Below are 26,808 nucleotides of genomic sequence, written 5' to 3' on the forward strand. Positions count from 1 at the left end.
CATCATAATTTCTTAAATTCATTTTAATTAAACAGTCAAATTATCAGCTGTTTATTGAACCCAAACACAATGGCAGACGATAAACACCCCTCTGTCAGGGAGACATTTTGACTAGTCATGAACTTTAAAATGAGGTCAACCAATCAGAAAGCACTTTGCCACGACCCCCGCTCAGCCGCTCAGTTTGGTGCCAAATCGTTTTGAACTCGTATTGTGAGTCGGGCAAAATGGCTTCCTGTCTTTTACGGATAAAGCGCAAATTAGGATGGTGTTTTGTAAAATACGGGAAAAGTACTCATCATATTCAAATGAAATCTTACAACTAAAAAGAAGAAATGTTCATGTATTACCTTGTCAGCGACAAAACCTCCACGCCCGGTAGTTTTAGAAATATTTTACTCCAAAGAATAAAAATCTATTTTTTACCGTCTTCTGGTAATCGCACGATTTTTGTCGCTTGACATAATCTAAAATGACTTCTTTTCTAACTGTATGCCAACGTTCAGTCATATTCATCGGTAAATAGCGTCGTAATTAATTTTTTTAAATGGCATACACGAAACGGATTCGTCCCATATTTTGTCGCGAATTTGGGCACTTCGTGAGCGAAAAAGAGGCCCAAAGATTTGTGCGGGATAGTCATTGCTAAATATTAGCACATGTATCTGCCCATTTCTTTCTTTTAGCGCTGTTAAAAGTTCTTTTGACAATTGCAGATGCTCTATTGTACTCAATCTTGTTTTTAATGGTTTTGTTTTCCTCTAAGTCTTTCCTTGTTTCCTTTCTTGCATTTACTGCTTTTTCAATTTCTTTGCTCCAGAAGCGTTTGTAATTTTGTTGACTACCTCTTGGAATTCCTGCTCTTGCAGCTGCATGAATGCTTTGGTGAGGGTTTCGTTTAAATGTTCTACACTTGATGTGTTTGTAATTTTTGGAAGCTGGTCATCTAATGTGAAAACATCCCAGTTTGCTATCTTGAAATACCATTTGGATTTCTGCTCAAATGTTTTCTTCTGTGTTTGAACTGTTATTTGTGTTAGAATTGGTTTATGGTCACTGCCTATTTTCAGAAGAGATGATGGTTAGATTGGGATGACGGAGAGACATATGAGCTCTGTGAAGAAGGGTGGGAATTGAGTCTGCATTTTGTAAAACGGTGAGGTTGGTTGTGTTGCAAAGCTTTTCTAGTTCTTTTCCGGTGCTGTTTAAATTTTTGTATCCCCATAGTGGAGAGTGGCCATTGAAGTCACCAGCAATTATTGCCTCATTCAGAGGTGCCTACCCTAACATACTCCAAAGAGGAATCTCAAAGCTGAAAAAGAGGAATTTGAGACCAAAAAGAGGAATCCACTTACCGCGAATATTCTTCCATCTTTCGAGTTTCTCAGATCTAAGGTTGGTTTTTATTCCACTGCCAGTCAGTCAGTCATCTTTAAATATCTTGCATTCTAATCATATCCGTTGGTATTCCACTTCCAGTCATAATTTTTAACAATCTTACAAATATATACAGTCACATGTATCATAAAACAATATATTAAAAAACAACAAGCCTATTTACACTCTGTACAATATTATGTTCCTGACAAACTAATCAGAGGGTTGCAGGCTCTTAGAGTAAGCACTTTTGACCTTCCTTTTAAGAGCAGAGGAGAAAGTATGTTGGTAACAGGCCCGAGCTCTTGATGCCATGTGTACCTTCTGTACAATAAGAGAGCTCAAGGTCTGGGTGGAGAGAGAAGAACGGAAATCAGTTTTATTCTTCCTAACCAAACTGAACACTCTCTCTGTGTCTGCATTTGAATGGGTTAAGCAACACAACCCCTTCATCACTCTACTAAGGCATGGAAATTTATGTATTTTGTCCATGGTCCTAATCTGGCTGATTTTATGCCACTGCTCATCTATCCTCTCTTCTGAAAGAATTTCGTTGGACAGTGACTCTGCCTGAAACTTTGCAAATTCCAAGTGGAGATTTCGGACATTCTCATCTGGGATAAGACAGGGAAATCTCTTGATGAAATACTCCACCATGGAATATCTGTTTGAGAGCCTCCTGCTTATATCCAGAACTGAAGCATTCATGAGAAATTTGTCCTGCAGAGGAAATTTACTGATAATATATCTAAGGGCAGTGATAAAAAAGTTCTTCACTTCTTTAACAAGGCAGTCCTCTTGTTGACCTGAGAAAGAGGGATCTAGTTGGAGCTTTTGAAATAAATCTCTTGTGGCTGAACCTAATATCAAATCTGTCCTGGTCAATTGATTTTTTTTTGTCGCTCACGTCAATATAAAAAATGGTGTTTGAATTATGGACAGCAGACCCTCGGATGAACCTCACAACCAAATTTGTAATAAGCTCATCTAATCTCCCCACGAGGCGATGAATTTGGGGTGATTCCTTTTGCAACATAAGATTTACAGAGGTGAAAATTGTCAGATTTTCAAGCAGAAAATGGCAATATAACTTAGAACTACTGCTTGCAAAGAATTTATTAACCCTAACAAGGCGAGTGTATTTTGAGGTTTCCTTGTCCTTGGATCCTAAGGCATCCAGTTCGGATTTGAAGAATCCTTTTAAGGGCTCCCATTGTTCAAGCATGCGCTCTATGCAGGCCTGCAGGGAAAGCCACTTGTGGCACCATCCTTAAAGATGGCATGGAGAGATGTACCGCACTGTTGTTGGAAAAAGATGAATTCCTTTTTCCTTTTGCTGCTTTTATCTAAATAAAAATATATATCAACTAACTGTTCTTCCACATCTATTGAAAGTTCTTTGGTTGCTGTTTTGGCAGCAATATGTAGGAGGTGACATGGACAGCCATTTATATACACGTCTGGGTTCTCCCTGTGAATAAAAGCGCTCACACCTTTGTTGCTTCCTGTCATGACACTTGCATTGTCACATGAAAATGCCAAACAATTTCTCCACTTTATCCCATTTTTTTGCAATGCAGAGTCTAACACTTTGAATATATTCTCTCCAGTAGAAGCACCATCACAAGTTTTCAGAGAAAACATATCTGTCATTACATCAAAAGTCCTTACCACAATTGGATAAATTTGTCCCTCACCTCCATCATTACTTCCATCCGTTGAAATACTAAATGGCTGAGATTTCATTTTGCTGACAATGTCATTAGATATTTCATTTGCCATACAATTATTGATGGCTGTTGCCTTTGATCTTCCGCATGAAATTTTTTTGCGATCTCTGAGTCTGGGAACATGGCTTTGAACAAAGCTCCAGCATGATCAGATGCAGCAATTGGTAAGTTGTGCTCAACTAAAAATTTATTCCACAGCATCTCTGCATTTATCACTTTGTCATCGAGTGGGTTTGGGGTAAGAGTAAAATATGAAGACACAGAGTTCATTTTGGATTTTAATCTGTCATTATCCTGATGTTTCTTTGTTTTCACATGCCTATCGATATCACTTGATCCACCCGATTTGATAGTGAAATCTGTCTCACAAATAACACAACGAGCATGATAATCCCCAAGTTTAGATTTCACGATAGAAGCCCAGGTCGATGTATATTCTAGCCTAAACTTTTGCTCAACTTTAGGTTTTTTCGCTGGCAGTGCCATTTTTCAAACATAATGTTATCTAGATCCAAATCTAGCTGAATTTACCACTATTCAGTTTAGCTTAGTATCTATACTATAATAATAGTTATTTGAAGTAGAGATCTAAAACAATCGGATTTAGAGATAGATAGACTGACTGTCTAACGAAATCAATCACTTACAGCACAAGTCCAAATGCGACACGTTCCGTAAGAATGAAAAGCACTTTATAACTCTTAATTCAAGTATAAATCTGTCACTGAATAATCCACAGCACGAGAATCCAAATTAAACAGAATAGGAGAGGCGTGAGGATGTTTCTATTGCAACAAGAAAGAATGCATGAATGATTGACCGACACTAATAATTGGCGCTAAATGACTGATTGACCGACGCGGATGTCGAAGGCTTGGTTGGGCGACTTGATACTTTACTTTGATCAACTCGTGAAGACTGAAATTTTAGAATCGATACCTTAAAAGGCTGTGTTTGGGTTGGATTCATGTCTCTAGGTAATCGTAGTCGTAGACCAAGAGAATAAGATATCAAGACAATGTGTCTAGTGTCACCCTTCACCATTCACATAAATTTTTGTTAACTATCGGTCCCGTAGAAAAAAAGCGGAATTTGATGCAGGATCGCGGGATCACGGAATGAAAGGCAATTTCACGGGATGATTCCGCGGATCGCGGGATGATAGGCACCTCTGCCTCATTCCTTTTCGTCATGAGCAGGTATCTATAGACCTAAAGTTTGTTTCGAACTCGAAGCACACTTTTATCAGGAATGGGCGCGAGGCATTAATTTTATGAATAGGCTAAACTTTTTGTGTTTGAAAATGGAGATCTTTTTAAAAATTACTTTTGATGACATTCCAATAACTGGTGGGCAGGGGTTTCTGGGTTAGTGTTTGTTTGTTTGTTTGTTTTAAAAAATAATAATCCTAGATTGTAACTGTTACTAATATAATCCATATATTATTATGAAAAGTGTCATCTCTCAAAAAGTATCCTAATCAATCACTGCATGAGTATGAAGCAGATTTGAGTGAAGGAAATGTCAACGTGTGTGATATCGTTGAGTGAAGCAAGTGACTGTTGGTCAAATTATGATTTGTGAATCGTAAAAATGAAGACAAATCTACAAAGCATTCTAAAATTATGCGAGTGAGACATCCGGAAAGCTATTGCTAAATTTTTAAAATCAATACAAATTACGAACACAAACACCGAAATTGATATAATTTGTATCGTTTGGTCTTGCGTTCGAGGCTGGTGATTAGGAACTTTTGGAATAGGAAAATGTTGCGCACAAAATAGATCTACTGTTTATTGTTGTTTACATTGTACACTTTTAGTCAAGTAAATCATACACAAATAACATTTTATACTGGTTAAATTCATCTCTATAAGGCAAAATAACTCAGGGTCTAAATGGTTCTTGTCTTGTTCAGAGCATTAAGTTTGAATAATTAACTTCAATGTGGTCTAAAAATAGATCGACAGTATTGTTGATAAATGTTACCATTTTTTTCATAATATAGGAATATCTATACAGTATTTAAAGTGTGATCCAATATTTCTGAGTAACTTTTTCTTTTGCCACCTAACAAATACATATTCATGATTATTTCTTTTCTATAATTTGCTATGGAAAGCTGTCGGAGGTAGGAGCATGCTGCTTATCTTTTTGTTTTGAAGGCGTCATCAGATGGTTAGCTCTACATCCATAGATTTTAAAATTGACATTTTTAATGATAAATATTATTTTTCCCGGTATCGATATTCCGGGATGCTGGAATTTTGGCTTCAATATGAAATAAACATAATTCAAATACTTATAGTTTGATCTTACATTTTTGATCAACTGCTGAAGCCAATCAACAAAGAAATTCCAGCGTGGCTTGTAAAAACTGTCGAAAAAATAATAAACAAATTAATACTGAATGACAGCAAGTCCTTGATTTATAGCAACAGTATGAGGCAAAACATGGAAATTAATGATCTATATCACTAAAAGGCAGTGAAATGAAAATGGTATTCGAATGAAAATGACAATACATGAATTTCTAAAAAAAGATGAAGCACATTATTGTATTCTGTAACTGATTTTGAACCATCTGCTCTGTTTTTCTCATCTGATAATGAGCAAAAATTCATTTGCAGTATGACTTTGTTTTTGTTTTTAAGGGTTTTACGGCGTTTGCAACACATTAAGGTTATATCAGCGCCAGTAAAAAGGAAGAAAATGGGATAGTAAAAAGTTCTAGAATTACAATTAAAGCACCCGATAAAAAGTAAGACATAGGGGAACTGGGAACAAATAGGGATCAGATGTAGATTCCAAGAGCATACCACCAATGAACTTAGTTTGAAATTCCCTATAAGTCTCATCCGGACACAAGCACAAATTCCAACAAAGAGGAATACACTCAAATGCTTACATTATACATTCAAAATAACAAATGTAATACTAGATACATAATAAATAATTAAAAATAAAATTGAGCTTTATATAGCGCAATATCCACTAAATGTGCTCAAAGCGCTTTACAAGGGGTCCCTGGTCAACAGCAACATTTAACATGTAGGACGGGACATGACGCCTGTTAGGCGATATTACAATTTTTCGGACAAAGACAACGCTGTTCACGGCCAGGTACTCATTTTTACACCTGAGTACGGTGAGAGAATGTGAATAAAGAGCCTTTTCCAAAGACTCAACTATGCGCTGAGCATGAGGCTCGAACCCAGGACCTTCCGATCTGAAAGCGAGTGTCATACCACTAGACCACATAGCCGCATAACAGAGATGATGAGGAAAAAAATATCATCTCCCAAAACAAAAACTATGCATTTGACTGTTTCCCTCCCAGCTAGGACTCCAGCCAGGACCAGGACAAAACCAATTAATCCCATTCCAAGACAAAGACAGAAAGCATGTTGGAAAGCAGATATAAGGGGATAGAAGACACAAGATGTACCCCCTTACCCACTATGGGAGCAGTATAACTTTCTGCAAATTGAGTCAACTTGTTTCCATTGCAAATGTTAGTCTCAAATAATTCAAATCAGACATTTCTTATGTGATAAGATTGGCTAACAAGATAACCAAAATAGAACTCAGACACCATCATCTTTTATATAATTTTAGTGGTAATCTTCGCTGAAAGTCAAACTGCAAGTGAATTTGCGATCATTCCAATTAATTGTGCAGCACATAGCAGGGATTCATTTTGATCTAATACTTAAAACCAACCAATAATTAGCATAAGACCAGAGTCCTGTTAAAAATATATATAATGTAATTGCTACTGTCAATTCAACACTGCAAAAATTAGAATTAACTCTGGCTGTACAGGCCCTTAGGCTCTAAAGAGCTGATTTTAAAAGTTAGGAAAAAACCATGACTTACTCTTTCATAACTCCTGACCACTGTTTACTTGCATAATCGTGAATCTGATGGAATATGAAAACAAACAAACAAATCATTCATTGGCCAGAAATGATATTTAATAAAACAAAGGCTTAAGAATTATTCATTCTTATTCTCTTGCTATTCAAGTATGTTTGTTTTTGTTTTTAAGCGTTTTACAGCACTTGCAACACATTAAGATCATATCGGCACCAGTAAAAACGAAGAAAATGGGATAGTTAAAAGTTCTAGAATTACAATTGAAGCACCCAAGAAAAGGTACGACAAAGGGGAATTGGTTCAGATACGAAACAGGTGTAGATTCCAAGAGCACACTATCAAAGACTTAGTTTGAGATCACTAAAAGTAAAGTCTCATCCAGACACAAGCACAGGTCCCTACTAAGAGAAATACACTCAAATGTTTTACAAATCATATATAATATAAAGAAACATAATATAGTGCATAACAGAGAGATGATTTACAAGGAAAAAAAAAAAATCTCCCAAAACTAACTATACATTTGACTGTTTCCCTCCCAGCCAAGGTATCAGGCCAGTGCCAGGACATAACCAAGTAATCTCATTCAAAAACAAAGACAGAAAGCATATTGGAAAACAGATATAGGGAGATAGAACTATTCAAGTATATAATAACTATTATAGGAAAAGAAAACTAAACTTAGAAGCAAAGTTAAGGTTACATTTAATAGTGTTCCAATCAAGAAAAAAAAAAGCTTATAGAAGATCCAACAAAGGACTTTGCAGACTACTTAAAATCAATTATTATTATCATTATTATCAATACTACTATTATCATTATCATCATTATTATTATGATTATTACACTCCAGCACAATTTCCTCGGACTTCTTGGGACACGCAAAAAAGTTCAAGGAAACTGTAGTTTAAGGAAACCATGCCTAACCATAACGAAACATGCAGTGGCATCAATTTATGCAGAGGTCAACAGTGATGTTGGTGAAACAGACAAGAAAGGCAGATGAGTGCTTTCATCAGAGGTCAGGGTGGCTCCTCCAGCGGATTAGTCATTGCTTTGTACCCGAAAGATTATTTAGTCTGAATATTCACTGTGTCCTTCAGCAAGCCACCTCTGCCTAGCTCAATTTGTGGTTCTGCGCTGCGGCTGACATCTGGGTTATTTCAGTCTTCCCTTGGAATAGACCCTAGAACAAATTTCTGCTTGATGATGAATAAATTGAACTCTGTATTTACTTTATTGATATGTAATGACATATTGCAAAGGGTTGGTGTTTGTGTGTGGAGGGGTTTGCTATTTCACAACAATCATTTACAGTCTTAGCTAACCATTAGCAAATCATGGCACTGAAATGAGAAAGAATGGCGATAAAATAAGAATAAGCAGAGAGGTGTCAGTTATGCGACCTGATGATAGAGTGTATGAGTGACTGTGTATCATATTGTATACACACATCTGCAGTGTAGATAGATACACACGATACATTCATTCATAACTGCCAATGACACAGTGAATCATCAGTGTCGAAATCACCAGATGCATTTTTTTAAAAACCTTTTAATTAATCAATTTTTTGTAATGATTAAAGAGACCGTGTTCAAGGTAAAAATTAGTTCAAGGAAGGAATGAAATAACAAAGAAAAATAGGCAAAATATTCAGAACATTCAAATGAGTTCAAGGAAACCATGATGGAGTGTATTATTATTATTATTATTATTATTATTATTATTATTATTATTATTATTATTATCATTATTATTATTTTTATTATTATTTGATATATAACTAGTATCCACAAATAGTGCTCATAGGTGTTTTATAAGTAACTCAGGGGGTAAAAACACCATTTTCAGTATCACCCCTCAAAACAAGAAAACTAATATAAAGTGGTATATAGGGGCAAAGTTGAAGAAAAATAAAAAGAGGTTGACCATCCGTATCCTTGCTCAGTGACAGTTTAGATTCAAGAGGCCACATGAAGCCACACTCAACACGAAAAACGAGATGTACAACAGCTGTCCACATAGACGAAAACACCTACTAATCAACTACAAACCTACGGAACCACTTCAACAAGCAATGTTTTGTTTTGTTTTTGTTTTTAAGGGTTTTACGGCGCTTGCAACACATTAAGGTCATATCAGCGCCAGTAAAAAGGAAGAAAATGGGATAGTAAAAAGTTCTAGAATTACAATTAAAGCACAAAAGAAAAGGTAAGACAAAGGGGAATTGGTTGAAATAGGGAACAGATGTAGATTCCAAAAGCACACCGCCAAAGTACTTAGTTTGAGATCACCTAAAAGTCTCATCCAGACACAAGCACAGGTCCCAACTAAGAGGAATACACTCAAATGTTTACCAATCATATAATAAACTAAACATAAAACAATGCATAACAGAGAGATGATTTACAAGGAAAAAAATATCATCTCCCAAAACTATAACTAGACATTCGACTGTTTCCCTCCCAGCCAAGGAACTCCGGCAAGGGTCAGGACAAAACTAAGTAATCTCATTCCAAGACAATGACAGGAAACAATTAGAAAACGGGTATGGGGGGATAGAAGACACAGCATGTACCTCCCTGCCTCAACAAGCAACAACACACAACAAACCAAAATCATGTAATACATGAAAGGCCTGAAACATCGATGTAGACTGACTCCAACATCGCGATAAATATTACAGTAATATATATATATATATATATATATTTATGAGTGTTGGTGGGTACTCGTAGGTACGAAAGTGCTCGATAATGATGGTTAGAGCTAATATAGAATACAAATTGTCACTCACATTTTTTGTGGCCGAAACGTTCGTTTCTGTGTCTCTTTACATGTCCTCAGTCGGCATAATCCTTCCATAGTCTGAAGGATTATGCCGACTGACGACGTTTCGGCCACAAAAAATGTGAGTGACAATTTGTATAATATATATATATATATATATATATATATATATAAAATATATATATATATATATATATATATATATATATATATATATATATTATATAATATATATATATATATATATATATATATATATATATATATATATATATATATATATATATATATATATAACTTTGTCTGAGAAAAAAAATAAATAAAGAGTCACATTATCAAGACACCTCGCCATTAGGTCCCCATAGTGTAACTTGATTTCTTGCATTCATTTCATACAGCTTTGTCTCAGCAGCTGACGTACTCCAGTCTAATGCTTGAGTGATCCACTTCCCAGTCAAGAACCGGTCATTTGTCAGTAGGAGTTTGTCCAAGTCTGTCAGCAAATTGGATAGCCGTTCTCCTGCCACTCTTTTGGGGATCAAAATGACAACAAAAAATCAATGCATTAATCCTCTCCTTACCAACTATTGGAAAATCAACACATTATGATATACCCAACATTTTTCTCTTTCAGATTTCTTTTGATTTGTACAGTACAAATTTGAAGAAATATTTTTGTTATAGTTATAAGATCTTAATGCTGTGCTGTAGAGGTAATTTTACTGAGCAAAATTATGTGTAAAACTTAAAAGTTTAAAAAACAAACTATTTTTATGTTAGATGGGTATGACGTTTAGGAGAAAATCCGAAAAATGGTTGGTTAAGTGAGAGTTCATAAATATAAAATCATTGAAAGCTACAAACTTATTTATAAATTGTGTTAACATCTGAAGCCATGAGCAAAGTGCCTTTCCTAGATTAAGCAATTTACTTTCTTAATAAATATAAAATTTTGAAAGGAATGAATTAGATTTTTTTTTAAATTGAGCTTTCATACAGTGTAACATCCACTGAATGCACTCAAAACTCTTTACAATGGTCCCAAGCCAAAAACAACATTTGCATGTCGGATTAGACATGATGCCTGTATGGTGTGATGATTTTTTTTTTTTTTACTGAAAGAGCCAAAACTATAACCAGCAAGATAATCAGAGAAAGTGTGGACACTAGTATCAATAATGCTGGTTTGTTTGTTTTCGTTTTTAAGGGTTTTACGGCACTTGCAACACATTAAGGTCATATCAGTGCCAGTAAAAAGGAAGAAAATGGGATAGTAAAAAGTTCTAGAATTACAATTAAAGCACCCAAGAAAAGGTAAGACAAAGGAGAATTAGTTCAAATAAGAAACAGGTGTAGATTCCAAGAGCACACTATCAAAGTACTTAGTTTGAGATCACTAAAAGTCTCATCCAGATACAAGCACATGTCCTCACTAAGAGGAACACACTCACATGTTTTACAAATCATATAAAATATAAAGAAAACATAATACAGTGCATAACAGAGAGATGATTTACAAGGAAAAAAATATCATCTCCCAAAACTAACTATACATTTGACTGTTTCCCTTTCAGCCAGGGCATCTGGTCAGGACCAGGACAAAACCATGTAATCTCATTCCAAGACAAAGACAGAAAGCAAGTTGGAAAACAGATAGAGGGGGATAGAAGACGCAGTAAGTACCTCCCTGCCCACTATAGGAGGTCAAGAACCCCACCCAGGATTAATGCTGGGAAAAATAAGGTATGGAGAAGTGCCAGATGAAAACAGAGAATAAAAAGTCGCTGGGTCAGTGCCAAATTCAGGATCCAACTGACACAAGAATACGACCTCTACAACACACAAAAATATGGCTATCAAAGTTAGTACCAATCGTATGTCTCTCTCTACTCTCAACTACTGTGGGGAGGGTGTCTGGTCAGTTGGATCCTGAAATTGGCACTGACCCTGTGACTTTTTATTCTCTGTTTTCATCTGGCATTTCTCTTCTGAATTTTATTCATCCCAATATCAGAGCTATTCCATGTGTGCCCTGTTTGTTTATGTTACCATGTCTTGTTTCATACAGAGGAGAGCATATACCTTAATTTGCTCACTCAGTGTAGAGAGTTCGCAGGGTTTGTCAGCCAGCCTCGTTGTGGTCCCCACAGTAGTTGAGAGTAGAGAGGCGCACGACTGGTACTTAGTTTGATAGCCATATTTTTATGTGGCTGGATAGCTCAATCGGTTGTCCGACTGCTTGCTGTCCTCTCTCTCTCAGCCAGAGTATCATTTGGATCCTGAGTTTGGCACTGACCCCATGACTTTTTATTCTCTGTTTTCACCTGCACTTCTCCATACCCTATTTTTCTTACCAGCAAGATACTCATTTTACTATCGGGGGCCTCTGAGGTGTAATGGTAGCACGTCTAACCGGTAATCAGAAGGTCTGAGGTTCGATCCCCCGTCAAGGTATATTCTTTTTTTTTTTAAAGGTTTTTTTTCTTGCATTTTTCTTTTTTGCTTTGTCTGGCACCTTTTATACACATTTGTTCAGATCTATAAGTACATATTTATCATGTTTACCTCATTGGTGCAATAGCTTTGGCATGGTAAGAGCCAATAATAGATTGATAGTATCCAAACGCCACGAGTTGTAGGCAATCCCTGGTCACATCGACAAGGTCATATTGAAATAGATAACTCCCTTCCAATTGATGTGAAGCTTTAACAAAGGCATCCCAAGCCATGAGAAGATCATCAGTGTTGTACCACCATCTCTGTCACACCAGCATAAATGACAATGAGTAAAATGAATAGTGTATGAAAATTAGGAATATTATCACCAAAAAATGTACCTACCAATCTGAATTAAAAGAAAAGAATGCTATTCAAAGGTGGAAAAAAAAAATCCAAAATGCTCTGTGCTTAGTCTATGTCCTCCTAGAAATCAGCTAGAGGTTGGAATCTATTATTCAATTGCAGTTTGAATTCCTCATTCTTTTCCCCATCTAGTGCATTCACCTGGAATTTTCTTCTTGTGTGTGATCTGGTCCCATGCTTTCTGAGTTGGAGCTTAAGCTTTGCCAATAGCAGGTGATGGTCTGATCCAACATCTGCCTCTCTCCGTACTGTCACATCCTTGAATGAACATCTGAATCATCGAGAGATACAAAAATGATCAACTTATTCTCTGTCAAACCATCTGGTGAGACTCAAGTTGCCTTGTGTATCCTCTTATGGGGAAACACTGATCATCCAATCAACAAACTGTTGAATGCACAAAAATTTGCAAGTCTCTCACCATTGCCATTCATCTCTCCCACGCCATGAAGGCCCACGATACCTTCATAGCTTATGTCATCCTGTTCCACTTTAGGATTGGCAAATCCCATGTTGTTCCCATCCTCTCAAAGACTTCTGGGCAAACTTGCTTAGAATTATTCCTATTCCCTATCTATGAATCCCATCACCTCTTCTTGCATATAACATTTTCTCCCCATCTCTCTGACTCTGAGATGTTTCTGTCCGGATTGTATCCAGTGGGTTTCACTTACCCCAAGTATATGCAGCCTGCATTTTCTCATCTCTGTCACAAATTGAGAGCTTTTTCCTGCTTCATACATGGTGCGAATGTTCCATGACACAATTTGAAGCTGCTTATTTGTCGAAGACGTCATCGGGTCAGTCCTTTCGACTTTGTCTGTTGTCCTTCATAAATTCTGTCATTGCAGAAACTCTTCGGTAACCCAAGCTAAAAAAAAGGATTTGATTTGTCCACCTGTGTTTCTGTAACAATGAGTTTTACGGAAGGGGTGTAAACCCTTCGACAACCCCCAACCTGGAGGACCAGGTGACTCAAACGGGGGAGTCACACATCTTAGTCGCCTTTAACGATCTGCTGGCTTGACGTGGGGCACCCTCGCTGTTGAGGGACCCCGGACACCACGCGGGGGTGTATTCATTACACCAGTGTAATGTATACACACATCTGTATTCCCTACACCGGACATCAAAAACCCAAATATCGTCTTACCTTAATCGATACTGACACATTGATACTAAGCCTATTACGAGCATTATAGATTTGGACAGGCTTATAGAAAGAACGAAATTAACATCACTCATCTCTTCGTTATTGTTTTTAACCATACATTTTTATGAGCAATTCTCACTAAATATTAATCAGACAATATACGTTAAGGTTACAGTAAACAATTAAGGTTACACAGAGTTTTGTGTGTTGGTACATTAATATTTCTAAAACGTGATTTTGTCACGAATAAGGTTATAGATGCATATTTCATCTATTTATGTTTCAAATTTCATCGGAATATGGTGAGTACTTTTCATGTATTATCACAAAACATAAACCCAATTTACGTTTCAATGAGTGAGACAGCCATTTTCCCGCCCCATGGCTTGACACGCATGTGACGTCTGCAAGGCAAGGCTGCCAGATGGCCAGACTTCCACCTGACCAAATTTGATTTAAAATGTGAGTAAAAAGATACTCGAATGGTTTTCACTACTAAGACTGACTCCCTTAAAAACTAATAAAATTGAATAGACAAGGATAAAAGTCACTGAGACGAAAATAAATAAATAAAATTTAATAAAAGAAATTAAATTCTATCTTTGGCCACACGCGTGGCCATCTGGCACCTCAGCTGCCAAAGTCTATTTTTTGGCATTTTTTAATATTGTGACATCATAGGGGTGCTAAGCTTGTCGCTATTGTATTTTGTCTTACTAATCAGTTGATAATTCGATGTTTTAACAATCTTTGACCCTTTTGAATATAGAAATAGACTCGTCCAATTTCTCTTTTCCTCACAGTAAATAAACACACACACGCTCTCTCTCTCTCTCTCTCTCTCTCTCTCTCTCTCTCTCTCTCTCTCTCTCTCTCTCTCTCTCTCTCTCAGAAATAACATAAGACGTGGTCTCAAGGATAATTTTGATTGATAATAATTTAGCAGGCATTTTTCACATCATTTGTGTGGGCTGTTAACACAATAATATAACCCTTCGGAATTGTTCCAAATGATCAATATTATGTATATTTTAAAACAAAATTATAGTTGACCCTAGCCATACAGTTCTAAAACAATACACGCTAGAGCTCTTCTGATGCTTTCATCATATTTTCTGAGAAATTTGCCCTAAAATTGACAAGTTTCAATATCATATTCCATGTATTAAGCGAGATACAGCCACATACCATATGTGACGTCGTGCGACGGTTTGGTCCGGAAGGTACATTTTGGACATTTGGACCTTTTGGTATTTCTGAATAGATCATTCTTTTCTCTTTAATTTGATACCTGTTTCATTATTGTATCATAATTTTTGGCTGAGTTATACAAGATTGAAATTGGGAGGTTCCAGCTAATCTCAGATCCTAAATTCAGAGAAATTTGCACTTAAAGATTTTACATACATCACCATAGTAACGGCATGTTATATTTGAGCTATCGTAATGAGATTTGGCATGCTTTTTATATAGCATGTGAATATCATGTGTGTCACATTATTTTTAATTCGATCCATCAGTTTTTACACAACACTCATTTTTGTAATGACGATATTTTTGTAAATTGACCCTCGAGTGAAAAAATAAACCCAACAAATAGCACACATACTTTTATCCATTTCAACTGTGCAATGTTTATTTAAAGTTAGCTGTGATATCTGCACTATTTCACAAGATCTGCAAATCTGGAAAGTCTTCACAAATTAACTGGCGAAAGTAGGCGAGGCATTACGGGCGATTGACTGAAAAGTGAAAGGCCATGAGTCAGTCAGACAATCTAACACTTCAAACTTGAAACAAAGGAATGAAAATAGTCTTGGCTCAACCATAATTTATCTTACTCAATCGATGTGTTCAAATTTGATTGAGCTACTAGCGTGGGGGGGGGGGGGGGGGGGGGGGGTGGTAACAGTTCTTTGCACTTAGGAAGGAAAGGGTCCCACCCACTCGGGTTTTTATTCTTTCCGCATCGCATCATTTTCAACATCCTCCTGCATGCCCCCCTCCCCCACCATCCCTGCCCTCTCTCTCCTCTTCTTCCCTTCTTTCCCATAACTCTCTCTCTCTCTCTCTCTCTCTCTCTCCCACTCTCTCTCTCTCTCTCTCTCTCTCTCTCTCTCCTTCCTGTTCCGTCATTCTCTTTTTCATTTCATGATCACTCTCTTCATTTGTTTCGTCCTATTCACTATAGCTATCTCTATCTGTCGGTCTGTCCATTAACTCTTTTCTTTTAGTCTCTCTTCTCCCTCACCGCTCGTCCTCTCTCTATCTGCCTCCTCCCTGTTCCAACAATCCCTTTAATTCCATAGTCAATCTTTTCATTTTATCTCGTCCTCCCGTCCTGGTAATCATCTCTGTCTATCTGTCTATCCACACTAGCTCTTTATTTTATTCATCCCCACATTCCATCCTCCCATCTCCAGTCAACACTCGTTCAGCGAATCATTTGAGGCAAGCGCACGATCACGCCCACATCACCACAATCTCATCGCCTCTGACGAGCTCAATACAATTATTGGCCGAATCTAACAAGTTAAATTATTCATTTGACAACATATCTCATAAAATTAAGTTTATAATGAGGCAAGATTTTGAAATTCAAACAAAAATTGTGCAGCGTAAGCGGCCATTTTGCATAACTTATGACCACGTGATCCCGAGAACCAATGAGAGAGAAGGATTCAAGGGGTTTTCCGTTGGTAACTATGCATGGCCTACTTCTGTTTACATAACTGGAATTTAGCTACACTCTTTTCGGGGATATAATTTGACCGAAAGATGGGGTCAAGTGGCTAAAAATAGCATTGCGAAGGCAGGAATGGAGTTCCCTTTTGAGAAAAAGTTATAGGTTACCAGATTGGCTTCCTTTTGCTAAGCTTAAAGAGTCGTCAACAGATGTCAAAATGGTCCCTCTTTCAATGGGTGAAAACAGGGTATATTCTCTTTTAAAATTAATTTTATATACTTTAAGACCGTTTTTAATGAAAAAGGTACGATTTTATAATAGAAAAATACCTTAAAAAGTCAAAAATTGAAAAAACGCATTTTGACTTTTTTAGTCACTTTTCAAATATAATGGCCGTTTTCTCAGTTCAGCCAGATGTACCTTCCGGACTGAACCATCGCGCGACATCACATATAAAACGCAGGAAAAGCGTCCCATATTTTCCGTATTATTTTGTCTTTGTGAGTCATCCAAATAAATGACATCTTTGAAACTGCATAACTTTTTTATTTATGAATGGATTTTCAAAATCAAATAGATTTTTACTAAGTGGAGATAGGGCTTTGGTTTAAACGTAGTATTTCCCCACAAAAATAGAAAAAAATATTTCATAGTCATTGCTAAAGAATATGTTTATGAAAAAATGTTATTCTCTATTGTCTTTGGGCACTTTCCTACTCACTTCATCTCATGTTGTTATCAACATAAGTGCCTGCTCCACTCACTTTTCTGAATTAAAAATTCACCCCAAATACCGGAGCATACTCAATGTCTCCATTGTTTCTATGTTATATATACTAATCTGAACTCCCGATTAAGCGGAGTAGACTGTATTTTAAAGCTAACACCATGCCACTTGTATAACAAAATTATTGTTCGAAAAGGGAGTTTTAATCAAAAATGTGTTAAATTATGGCACTCACGTCTTTATTCATTCTTGTGTCTGGACGCTTGGTGATCATCACTTTATCATGGTCACGGACTGTAGCAGGTGCATTGTACACACTCCTCTGAAAAATTTGGAACATTTTTATTAAAGTAACAAAGAGGTAATGTTCAAAGAAAATTTTTAACTGCCTCACTTGGTTTTACGTATTTTTTATATATCATCTGTAAGTGAAAAGCGCTTTGAGCACGTTAAGTGGATATTGCGCTATATAAAAGCACATTAAAAAAAAAAAAAATCTTCAAAGTCAAAGAGTGCATTACACAGAAGTTGATCCCGGGTTGCTTGTAACATTTATCAGACAATAACAATTGTTTGCTGCATTCTAGATCGATTGCAAAGTACTTTCCACCCAATTTAAATGGACAAGCTACCAAATCATTGCTGGGATAACAGAAGGGTCAGAGGAAATCCATACCCTTTGTCTATAAGGTGAGTGCTCTACCAGTGAGCTATTAGACTAAAATGTCCTATAGGAATAATAACAGACTGAATATGTATCATTTTTTACTTAAATCCCGTAGGTACTCTCAAACACTCTTTCTCAATCTTTTCATTTGTTCGATTTTTTGTCTAAATTTTGAAATGTTATTGTTGTGTTCTTAGATCATAAATTGATAAGACGTATTATTCTAGGAATAAAAAAAAAACAAATTGTTACAGTAAAGAACATTTATTAAACAACATAACATAAGATACATGTGTACAGGATGACGGTTGGATACAGAAAAACTCCCAACAAGGTAGCCAGTAGAACAGACGCTAAATTGTGAATGATACTACATTAGATGGACGATACATACGATACTTGAACACAATAACTTTCATTCACAACATTCCTCCCCTTCTAATTTTTAAAATCATTTAAATTCAATTGATTTCTCTTAAAATATAAAATTCTTTAAATTTGAAAACATTCACTCAAACTGTCATTCATGCCTTTAACGGATAGGTAATCCATTTGCAAATATTTAGCTATATCCAATAGAGAATTTTACTTTCAAGATCATATTGACCTTGAGTAACATTTTCACTTTCATCACATCCATGAGAACTATTCAACTGATTAATATGGCAGTGATGAACTGTTCCATTTACCTGCACCGAATAGCTAACTGGTCCAAGTCATTTTAGAATAATCCTGTCAGACCATTTATCAAAACTGTGTCAATAATTTCTGACAATGACGTTGTCTCCTGGAAGGAAAGAACAAATTTTGAAATTTATGCCATTGATTTTTGTTGACGCTCTCTTATCATATCAATGGTGTTTGGACGAATGAGATCTAGTTGAATGCTCAATTTTCTTTTAAGAACATTTCCGCTGGACATTATTGTTGCTTTTGTAACTTTTCCCATGTTTGGGTCCTTGTTGTGGACTGTGTTGACTTTGGCAAATTGCTCATGCAACTGAAAAACCTTGAGTTCTGCACTTTCCATTCTTTGAGCAATTTTAATTGCCCGTTTCAGAGTTAAATCCTAAATCTGTAGGAGCTTTTGTTAAATTCTCACGTTACTCAGCCTGTAGACAAATTTATCCCGTAAGGTATCCTTCAGGAACTGTTTGAAATCATAGTGGTGAGCAAGAAGTCAAAGTGATGCGATGTAATCAGCAATTGATTCATGTTGACCCTGTCTCCCGTTGTAAAATTTAAATCTTTCATAAATCACGAGATGTTTTGGATGGAGATGACTCAATAACGTCGGTTTTAAGTGATCATACGATTTTTCTGCTGGTTTTTCAGGCGCAAAAATGCTTTTCAAAAGGTCGTATGTGTTAGATCCAACAACACTAAGAAAAACAGCCGTCTTCTTTGTTTCCGATGAAACAGAATTGGCTAGGAAATAATGTTCCAGTCTTTCACAGTAAGATTCTAAATCACCAGTCAAATGGAATTCCTCAATATGTCCAAGCAAGGCCATACTTCAAAAATCTTCGTTTCACGGATGGAAAACGAACACACACGAAGTGATAAGATCTCAGGTAGCACAACAGTCACTGTTCTTGTATATTACGGTGCCAAATAGTATTAACTGCAAACACTTTAATATGAAATGTTCATTTCCATAATTATGAATAACTATAAGTCTATCCATCCACAATTTGTACAGAAATCATGTCGCTATTTTGTTGTGTTCTTAGATCATTAATTGATAAGATGTATTATTCCAAGAATTAACAAACCAAATTGTTACAGTAAAGAACATTTATTAAATGACATAACAAAAGATACATGTGTTCAAAATGACGGTTGGATAAAGAAAAACTCCCAACAAGGTAGCCAGTAGAACAGACGCTATTTGTGAACGATACTATATTAGATGGACGATACAAGTTACGATACTTGAATACAATAAGTTCCATTCAAAACAGTTATGAGCTAACGCTGTTCCAATATAGTGAAGAGTTTAGTCATTAAACTGAATAAAATACAAGATGATGTGATTTTAAAATAAAAACAGAGGCAAAGAGATGAAATTTAAATTCCACATGAGCCAAAGGGGGTCCCTACAGTTCAAGGGTTTGATATTTGGAAAATAAATGTCATCAGATTCATCCCGTGAAAAATCAGCTTCTCTGCATGAATCGTTTTATATTTATGTAGAACTTACATGTGGTAATCATTTCAATTTTTAACAAAAAAGTTTATTTTGAAATATATATATATATATATATATATATATATATATATATATATATATATATATATATATATATATATGTGAAAATAAAACAATAGATCTGAACCATTGAAATGTAAGTTTCGTGTTTTAAATCAGAAAATCAATGATCGTTCATGACATCAGAAAAAAAAAATAATCACTAGCTTACAACTTACTCTCAAGTCTGCAAAAAGACGACGATGTCATCAACTCACCATGAGAAAATTCCAGCCTTGAATGACCGTCGGATTAAATTGTCCATACCTCTGAATAGTATAGTTTTTCACCCTATATATATATATATATATATAAAAAAATATAAGGTAACAATTACATAGATATAACTTGAGACTGTTTAGAAGCAGAGGTCAACTGGTCAACAAATAAATCGAATAAGTAAAAAGAAAACTTTTCATAATCCCATGGAAAATTTTTCTTCAGAATCTACCTCTGAGATAAGCTCTAACTAATGCAGCAAAGTGTCACAGAGTAACAATAACTTGCTACAAATTAGTAATAAGCTATTGAGTTTTTCAAAATATCTTGTTCAAATAAAGGTAAAGTATTCGAGCAAGGCTTGAAAAGGGGCCTAGAGGTACCTAGTTCATGTAGTCAGTTTCAACTGTTGTTTTGTTTGTTTGTTTTTAGGTGTTTAACAGCGCTTTCAAAACCAATTAGGTCATTTCAGTGCCCATTTCTAGCTTTTGTCAATTTTTATTCGCCAAGAGAGGATTGTAGTAGTAGTAGTGGTAGTAGTGCTGATGAGGAAGTGGTGGTGGTGGTTGTAGTTGCAGTGGTAGTTAGGATGCGGTGGTGGTGGTGGTTGAAGTAGTGGTAGTGGTGGTTGTACTGGCAGTGATGATGGATGTGGTGGTGGTGGTTGTAGTAGCAATGGCAGTGATGATGTGTGGTTGGTGAATGTAGTAGTAATGGTAGTGATGATGGTGTGGTGGTAGAGGTGGTTTGGGTGGGGGGGGGGGGGGTAGATGGATGGATGGATGGATGGATGGATGGATGGATGGATGGATGGATGGATGGATAGATAGATAGAGAGAGAGAGACAGAGAGAGAGAGAGAGAGAGAGAGAGAGAGAGAGAGAGAGAGAGAGAGAGAGAGAGAGAGAGAGAGAGAGAGGGAGAGAGAAAGTTTGAGGTCAAAGTGTGATGATCTTATCATTGGTAAGCACAAGAAGATGAATCGAGGCTAAAGAATTAACTTTATTGATTTGTGTGTGTGTGTGTGTCTGTGTGTGTGTGTGAGAGAGAGAGAGAGAGAGAGAGAGAGAGAGAGAGAGAGAGAGAGAGAGAGAGAGAGAGAGGGAGAGAGAAAGAGAGAGATAGAGAGAAAGGGAGAGCGATAAAGATAGATAGATAGATAGATAGAGAGAGACAGAGAGAGACAGAGAGAGAGAGAGAGAGAGAGAGAGAGAGAGAGAGAGAGAGAGAGAGAGAGAGAAGAGAGAGAGAGAGTGTGTTCAAAGTGAATGTAGGTGAAAGTAAAAACCAAACGAGGCTAAAGACCTGAGTGAACTTAATTGATGTGTGTGAGTGTGTGTGTGTGTGTGTGTGTGTGTGTGTGTGAGAGAGAGAGAGAGAGAGAGAGAGAGAGAGAGAGAGAGAGAGAGAGAGAGAGAGAGAGAGAGAGAAGAGAGGAGAGAGGAAGAGGAGAGAGAGAGAGAGAGAGAGAGAGAGAGAGAGAGAGAGAGAGAGAGAGAGAGAGAGAGAGAGAGAGAAGAGAAAGAGTGTTCAAAGTGAATGTAGTGGTAGGTGAAAATTAAAAACTAACCGAGGCTAAGTGAACTTTATTGATGTGTGTGTGTGTTTGTGTGTATGTGCATGTGTGTGGGTGTGTTTGTGTGAAAAAATTAGAATGCAATTGTTTCACCTGTACAGTGTAAAAATTACCTTCTGTGATCTCGTTGCTTGTCTAATTTCGACATGCTCCGCTGTTTTTTTTTAACAGTCTCGCAAAATTCAAGGTTTTTCAAGGAGTTATCTCGTATAACCAAGGATTTTTCAAAGAGGTAATATCAAAAGCAAGGAGTTTTCAATGAGTCCTTGAATTTAAGAAGACCGCAGGAACCCTGAAAAATGTAGACTGTGCATAATCTACCTCTCCTAAAACCTGCCTGTTCTTGTCACAGGATGTTGTCTACTGCTACTAAGAGTCGTCTAAGTATGATGCACTAAATACTTTACTTGTCAACAAGAGTAAAGTAATACCTCTCCAGTTATTACAATTTCAAAGGTCTCCTTTCTCTGGTAGTTGATAATGGTTCCTTTCCTCCAAGTATTGGGTATTGATTCCTGCTCTCAGATATCTTGCAAGTATATCTCTGAGAGGATGGGGTGTCTCTATGTCTACAGCCTTCAACATTTCAGGGCAAATACCATCACCCCAGGAGCTTTTCCATTCTTCGACTCCTTAATTTCTCCAACTGTAATGTCACCCATATCAAGTTCAAGGTCTTCATCTTCCTCGTTGATGTTGGGGAAGGTGCTGGGGTCTGGTCTGTTAAGGATTTTGTGGAAGTGCTCTTTCCATCTTTCTAATTTGATGTGTTCTGTAATCATTGAGCCATCCTCAGCATTTTCGGGTACATCTCGGCTAGTACCTCTGTCTCCTCGAAGTTTCTTGGCTATCATGTAGACTGTTTTCATGTATTCTTATCTACTGCTGCCTGCGTCTTCTCTGCAAGTTGGTCTACATATTTCCGTTTATCCTTCCTAGCTGATCTTTTTACAACTGTTTTGTGGCTGGGTCTTTTAGTTTCCCTACATTAAAGCGTTTGTGCTGGTCCCTATTTTTGCCTTTCTCAGCTTGAGTGTTAGTCTGGCTATAAGAAGGTTGTGGTCACAGCCTATGTCTGCACCTCTTGCGACACAAAAAACCAGCTGTGAGTGTCGCCTTTTGTTGTTGATGATAATGTCATCAATATGACTTTGGGTCCTTCCATCATTTGAGATCCATGTCAACTTGTGAATGTTCTTGTGTGTGAACAGTGTTCCTCATATAGTGTTCTCTTTACAAATATTAATCAGACGTTCTCCGTTATCAGTGGTGACATTCCCTAGTCCATGTTTTCCCACGATCCTCTCCCTATTTTCATTGTTACAATCCACCTTTACGTTAAAGTCTCCTATCATGAGAAGAACATCATGCCTTGGTAAATTGTCAATTGTTTTCTGATGTGTGCTGTAAAACTGGTCTATCATCTCATCTGTTGGAGCGTATGTAACTATGACTGAGGTTTTAGCATATATGGAGTTGAACCTCACATATAACAGTTGTTCACTGGTTGGGTTCCATTGGAGTATGGCATGGGCAGGCTTCTGGTGAATAAGTAGGGCAACCCTTTCCTGGTGGTTATCACCCTCTCAGCCTGACCAGATGATAGTGTCTCCTGTACCTAGCTTCTGCTTTCCACCCTTATTCCCCCCTACCTCTGCCATTTCAAGCAAGCTCAACTTGTATCTTTCCATCTCTATTGTGGCTTGCGCTGACTTACCAATTTGGTAAAGAGTGCAGGCATTCCAGAAGCCCACTCTCTGATGTTGTTTTGATGTCAGGAGATTGGCTGGATGGCTGGAAAAGACCAATTGACTTCTGAAGTCTGTCTTTGATGTGAGTTTTAAAATAAGTTTGCAGCATGAGCGATTTTGGGCTAAATGCTAAATATTCACATTTATGCTCAAATGAATTATCTGAATGTGTTCTCTGGGGGAAATGCACTTAAAAGAAAAAAATATTTCTATTTAGTGCCATTTTTATCACAAATGTTTTAATATTTGTTTGTTCCAAAGTATCAGATTACATAATTAACAGGCATAAAAGAAATCACTTAAAATGGAGCATGGGGAAAAAACAACTTTTTGTGAGCAGGAGATAGAGAAAATATGTATCTCGTTTTTGGTGTAGATGTGACAGGTGATTAGGAAGAGAGAAACTGTAAAAATTATTTGTAGAAAATTAACCCAAGGTATTCATTATACGTACTTTGAGGATCGTAATTGAACTATCAATTTAAGTGCTTTGGAAGAGAGGGATGTGATGATGGTGACATTCTGATTTGAAAGATCGGGTAAGATATATATATATATATATATATATATATATATAGAGAGAGAGAGAGAGAGAGAGAGAGAGAGAGAGAGAGAGAGGAGAGGAGAGAGGAGAGAGAGAGAGAGAGAGAGAGAGAGAGAGAGAGAGGGGGGGGGGGGAAGGGAGACAAAAGGTGGAAAATACATCAGAGTGAGATTAAATAACAGGAAGGGGTTGATGAGGGCTGGTTGTATGACAATATGTATTACATATTAAGAGGAATTGAAAGCAATACTTGAGGAGCAGGACTTGCGCGAGATCAAGATTTGGAGTGGCGTGGATGATACAGTTGTAGACAAACTAGGTTGCTTGAAAAAAAAAAATCCCCATAAACTTCAGCCTTCGTCAACTGGGACTAATAATATACTATACTTGTGCAATGGTTCAGTTGACCATATTACTACTATTCCTACTGCCACCACTACTACTACTACTACTACTACTAACAATGGACTACATTTGTTTTGTTCTATCTATCCTTCCAACATTCTTAGACTAATTAAATTTATGTCATAACATTACATCATTACTGACAGTCTCCACCCCGTATGCGTTCAGTGGCATGTTATAATTTAATGGGAATGCCCAATTGTTGATCGCATACAATGAATGCATGTCCAGCAAGCGCCCTGTTCATTTTTTCGCAGAAACTGGGTGTCATCACCTGGTACATCTGACATCGTTTAACCGCGGTAGGGCAGCGGGCAGGCTAGGGCTATAAAGTATCGCAGTTTGGGCACTGTGAGCAGCACCTATCTCCTTTCCCCAGTCCCCATATCTAGGGACCGTTCCACTATCCACAACCTGTGGACGCTCTGGGTCGTGGTGGTTGCCCTGGGCGATGAAGTTTGCCAAAGATCACCCAGCATCTTCTTCAGGTTGAACTATTTATAAAGAATCATTCAGTTCTATCTCAACACCCAATTTGATGATTAAGGGGAAACCATATCATCAATCTTTGGTAGTTAAGTTGGAACACTTATTAAAATTCTATTTTTCAAAATTTGTTTGCCACATTCTTTAATATAAATATGTAAATCAGTTAAAGATCTTATATAATCAAAGTTGCAAAATCATCGAGTCACACCATCCAAGATCAGGCTTTACGAAAAAAAAATCAATCAATCAATCAAGAAAAAAGAAAAAAAAAAGTATTTCCTGTACTAATATAGCTTTCTTACCATTCAGACAGGTCCCATGTTTGTCCCCTCCATGCATGCTCACTCATATACTCGTATATTACCTCATTTTGATGGATGCCCTCGGGTGCCAGTCCAATACCTATCATTGTACTGTTTGGAAATTGGCGGCCAAGGAAGGGACCCTGTTTTGTGCAGATTACAAAGGACCAAATTAAAGGCAAAGCTGTAAATTAATTTCTAACTTAATTAAAAAATGAGAGGAAATCTTGAGTACACATCAGCCAATTTTATTATTAAGGGCCAAAAAACATATATAAATCACATTAAAAAAAAAATTCAACATTTGAGAACCTTCGAGTGATTTACTCCAATTACAAACTCTGCAATGATGTGTAATCAATTTTAGTTGTTTAAATAGTTAAAAAAAAAAAAAAACATGTCAAAAATAACTTAAATAACAAGGCATAAATAATTTAGCTTTCTATCATGACAGTTAGAATGATTATATAATATACAAAATAAAAATAAACAAAATAAAACATACAAAAGATATATATATATATATATATATATATATATATATATATATATATATATATATATATATATATATATATATATATATATATATATACATCTTTTGTATTTTGTTTGTTTCCTTCTTTTTGTGTGTCTATTTAGTTTTCTTTTCTTTAATTAATAATTTATTTTTTTTGGCATAACTATATTAAGTCAGAACTTGAAAACTGTGCCAGTATATTATCAAGCTAAGAGTAAACTTTAAGCTAGATACAACTGTATTATTACTAGCTTTATTGTTCAGGGCAACTAGTCCTCATCCTGCCAGGCTAGAATTTTACCTGGACAGGAGTTGCATTGCTATAACCCAAATTTTTGTTGAGTTGTTAAAGAAATGTTATCAGAAGAATATTTGCAGCAAAATTGTCATGGCATACATTAATTTTCGTACATTTGGAATGAAATTAACAATGTCTTTCTGCGGCTGAAAAATAGGACAAACTTAAAACTCTTAAGAAATATGACTTAATTGACTTAAACATTTATAACTTCAATTTGTCACCTAGTATAAGAATATTTTATGTGACAATGGACAACTACACGTAGAATCATCTCAACTTGTGCTCTTTGATTCGAGGGAGCTGCTACAGCTCTTTATGCCAACCCCATTTTACTCAATCAGTCCAGATGTTATGATTTTATATCAGGAATTACTGGGAATTGCATATTTTGGTCTATTTGACTAAAGACCTTGAACTTGTATATGTTATGCTCGTATATTGAGTGTGTGTGTGTGTGTGTGTGTGTGTGTGTGTGTGTGTGAGAGAGAGAGAGGAAAATAAGATCTTGGAATGTTGTCTTCCTACCATACTACAAGTGGTATAAAGCATTATACTTATTAGAATTGACAGAGAAACC

At 36.5% G+C, this 26,808-nt stretch overlaps 1 protein-coding gene across 4 annotated transcripts in view; it reads right to left on the bottom strand.

Moving 5' to 3' along the window:
• The window catches only part of LOC144978933 (alpha-N-acetylglucosaminidase-like), a 134,231-nt gene that overhangs the window by 19,344 nt on the left and 88,079 nt on the right, over positions 1–26,808 (bottom strand). For all 4 annotated transcript variants that reach the window (XM_078925561.1, XM_078925564.1, XM_078925571.1 and 1 more), the window contains exons 14-20: positions 25,411–25,553; positions 20,344–20,416; positions 17,443–17,529; positions 12,345–12,538; positions 10,124–10,307; positions 6,987–7,030; positions 5,427–5,484 (exon numbers count right to left, since the gene is read on the bottom strand). In XM_078925561.1, the coding sequence (XP_078781687.1) occupies positions 5,427–5,484; positions 6,987–7,030; positions 10,124–10,307; positions 12,345–12,538; positions 17,443–17,529; positions 20,344–20,416; positions 25,411–25,553 (783 nt within the window). The remainder of the gene's footprint in view (positions 1–5,426; positions 5,485–6,986; positions 7,031–10,123; positions 10,308–12,344; positions 12,539–17,442; positions 17,530–20,343; positions 20,417–25,410; positions 25,554–26,808) is intronic.

Source organism: Berghia stephanieae, chromosome 1 (genome assembly GCF_034508935.2).
Source record: "Berghia stephanieae isolate SIO BIC M18660-M18661 chromosome 1, UCSD_Bste_1.3, whole genome shotgun sequence".
NCBI classification, from domain to species: domain Eukaryota; kingdom Metazoa; phylum Mollusca; class Gastropoda; order Nudibranchia; family Aeolidiidae; genus Berghia; species Berghia stephanieae.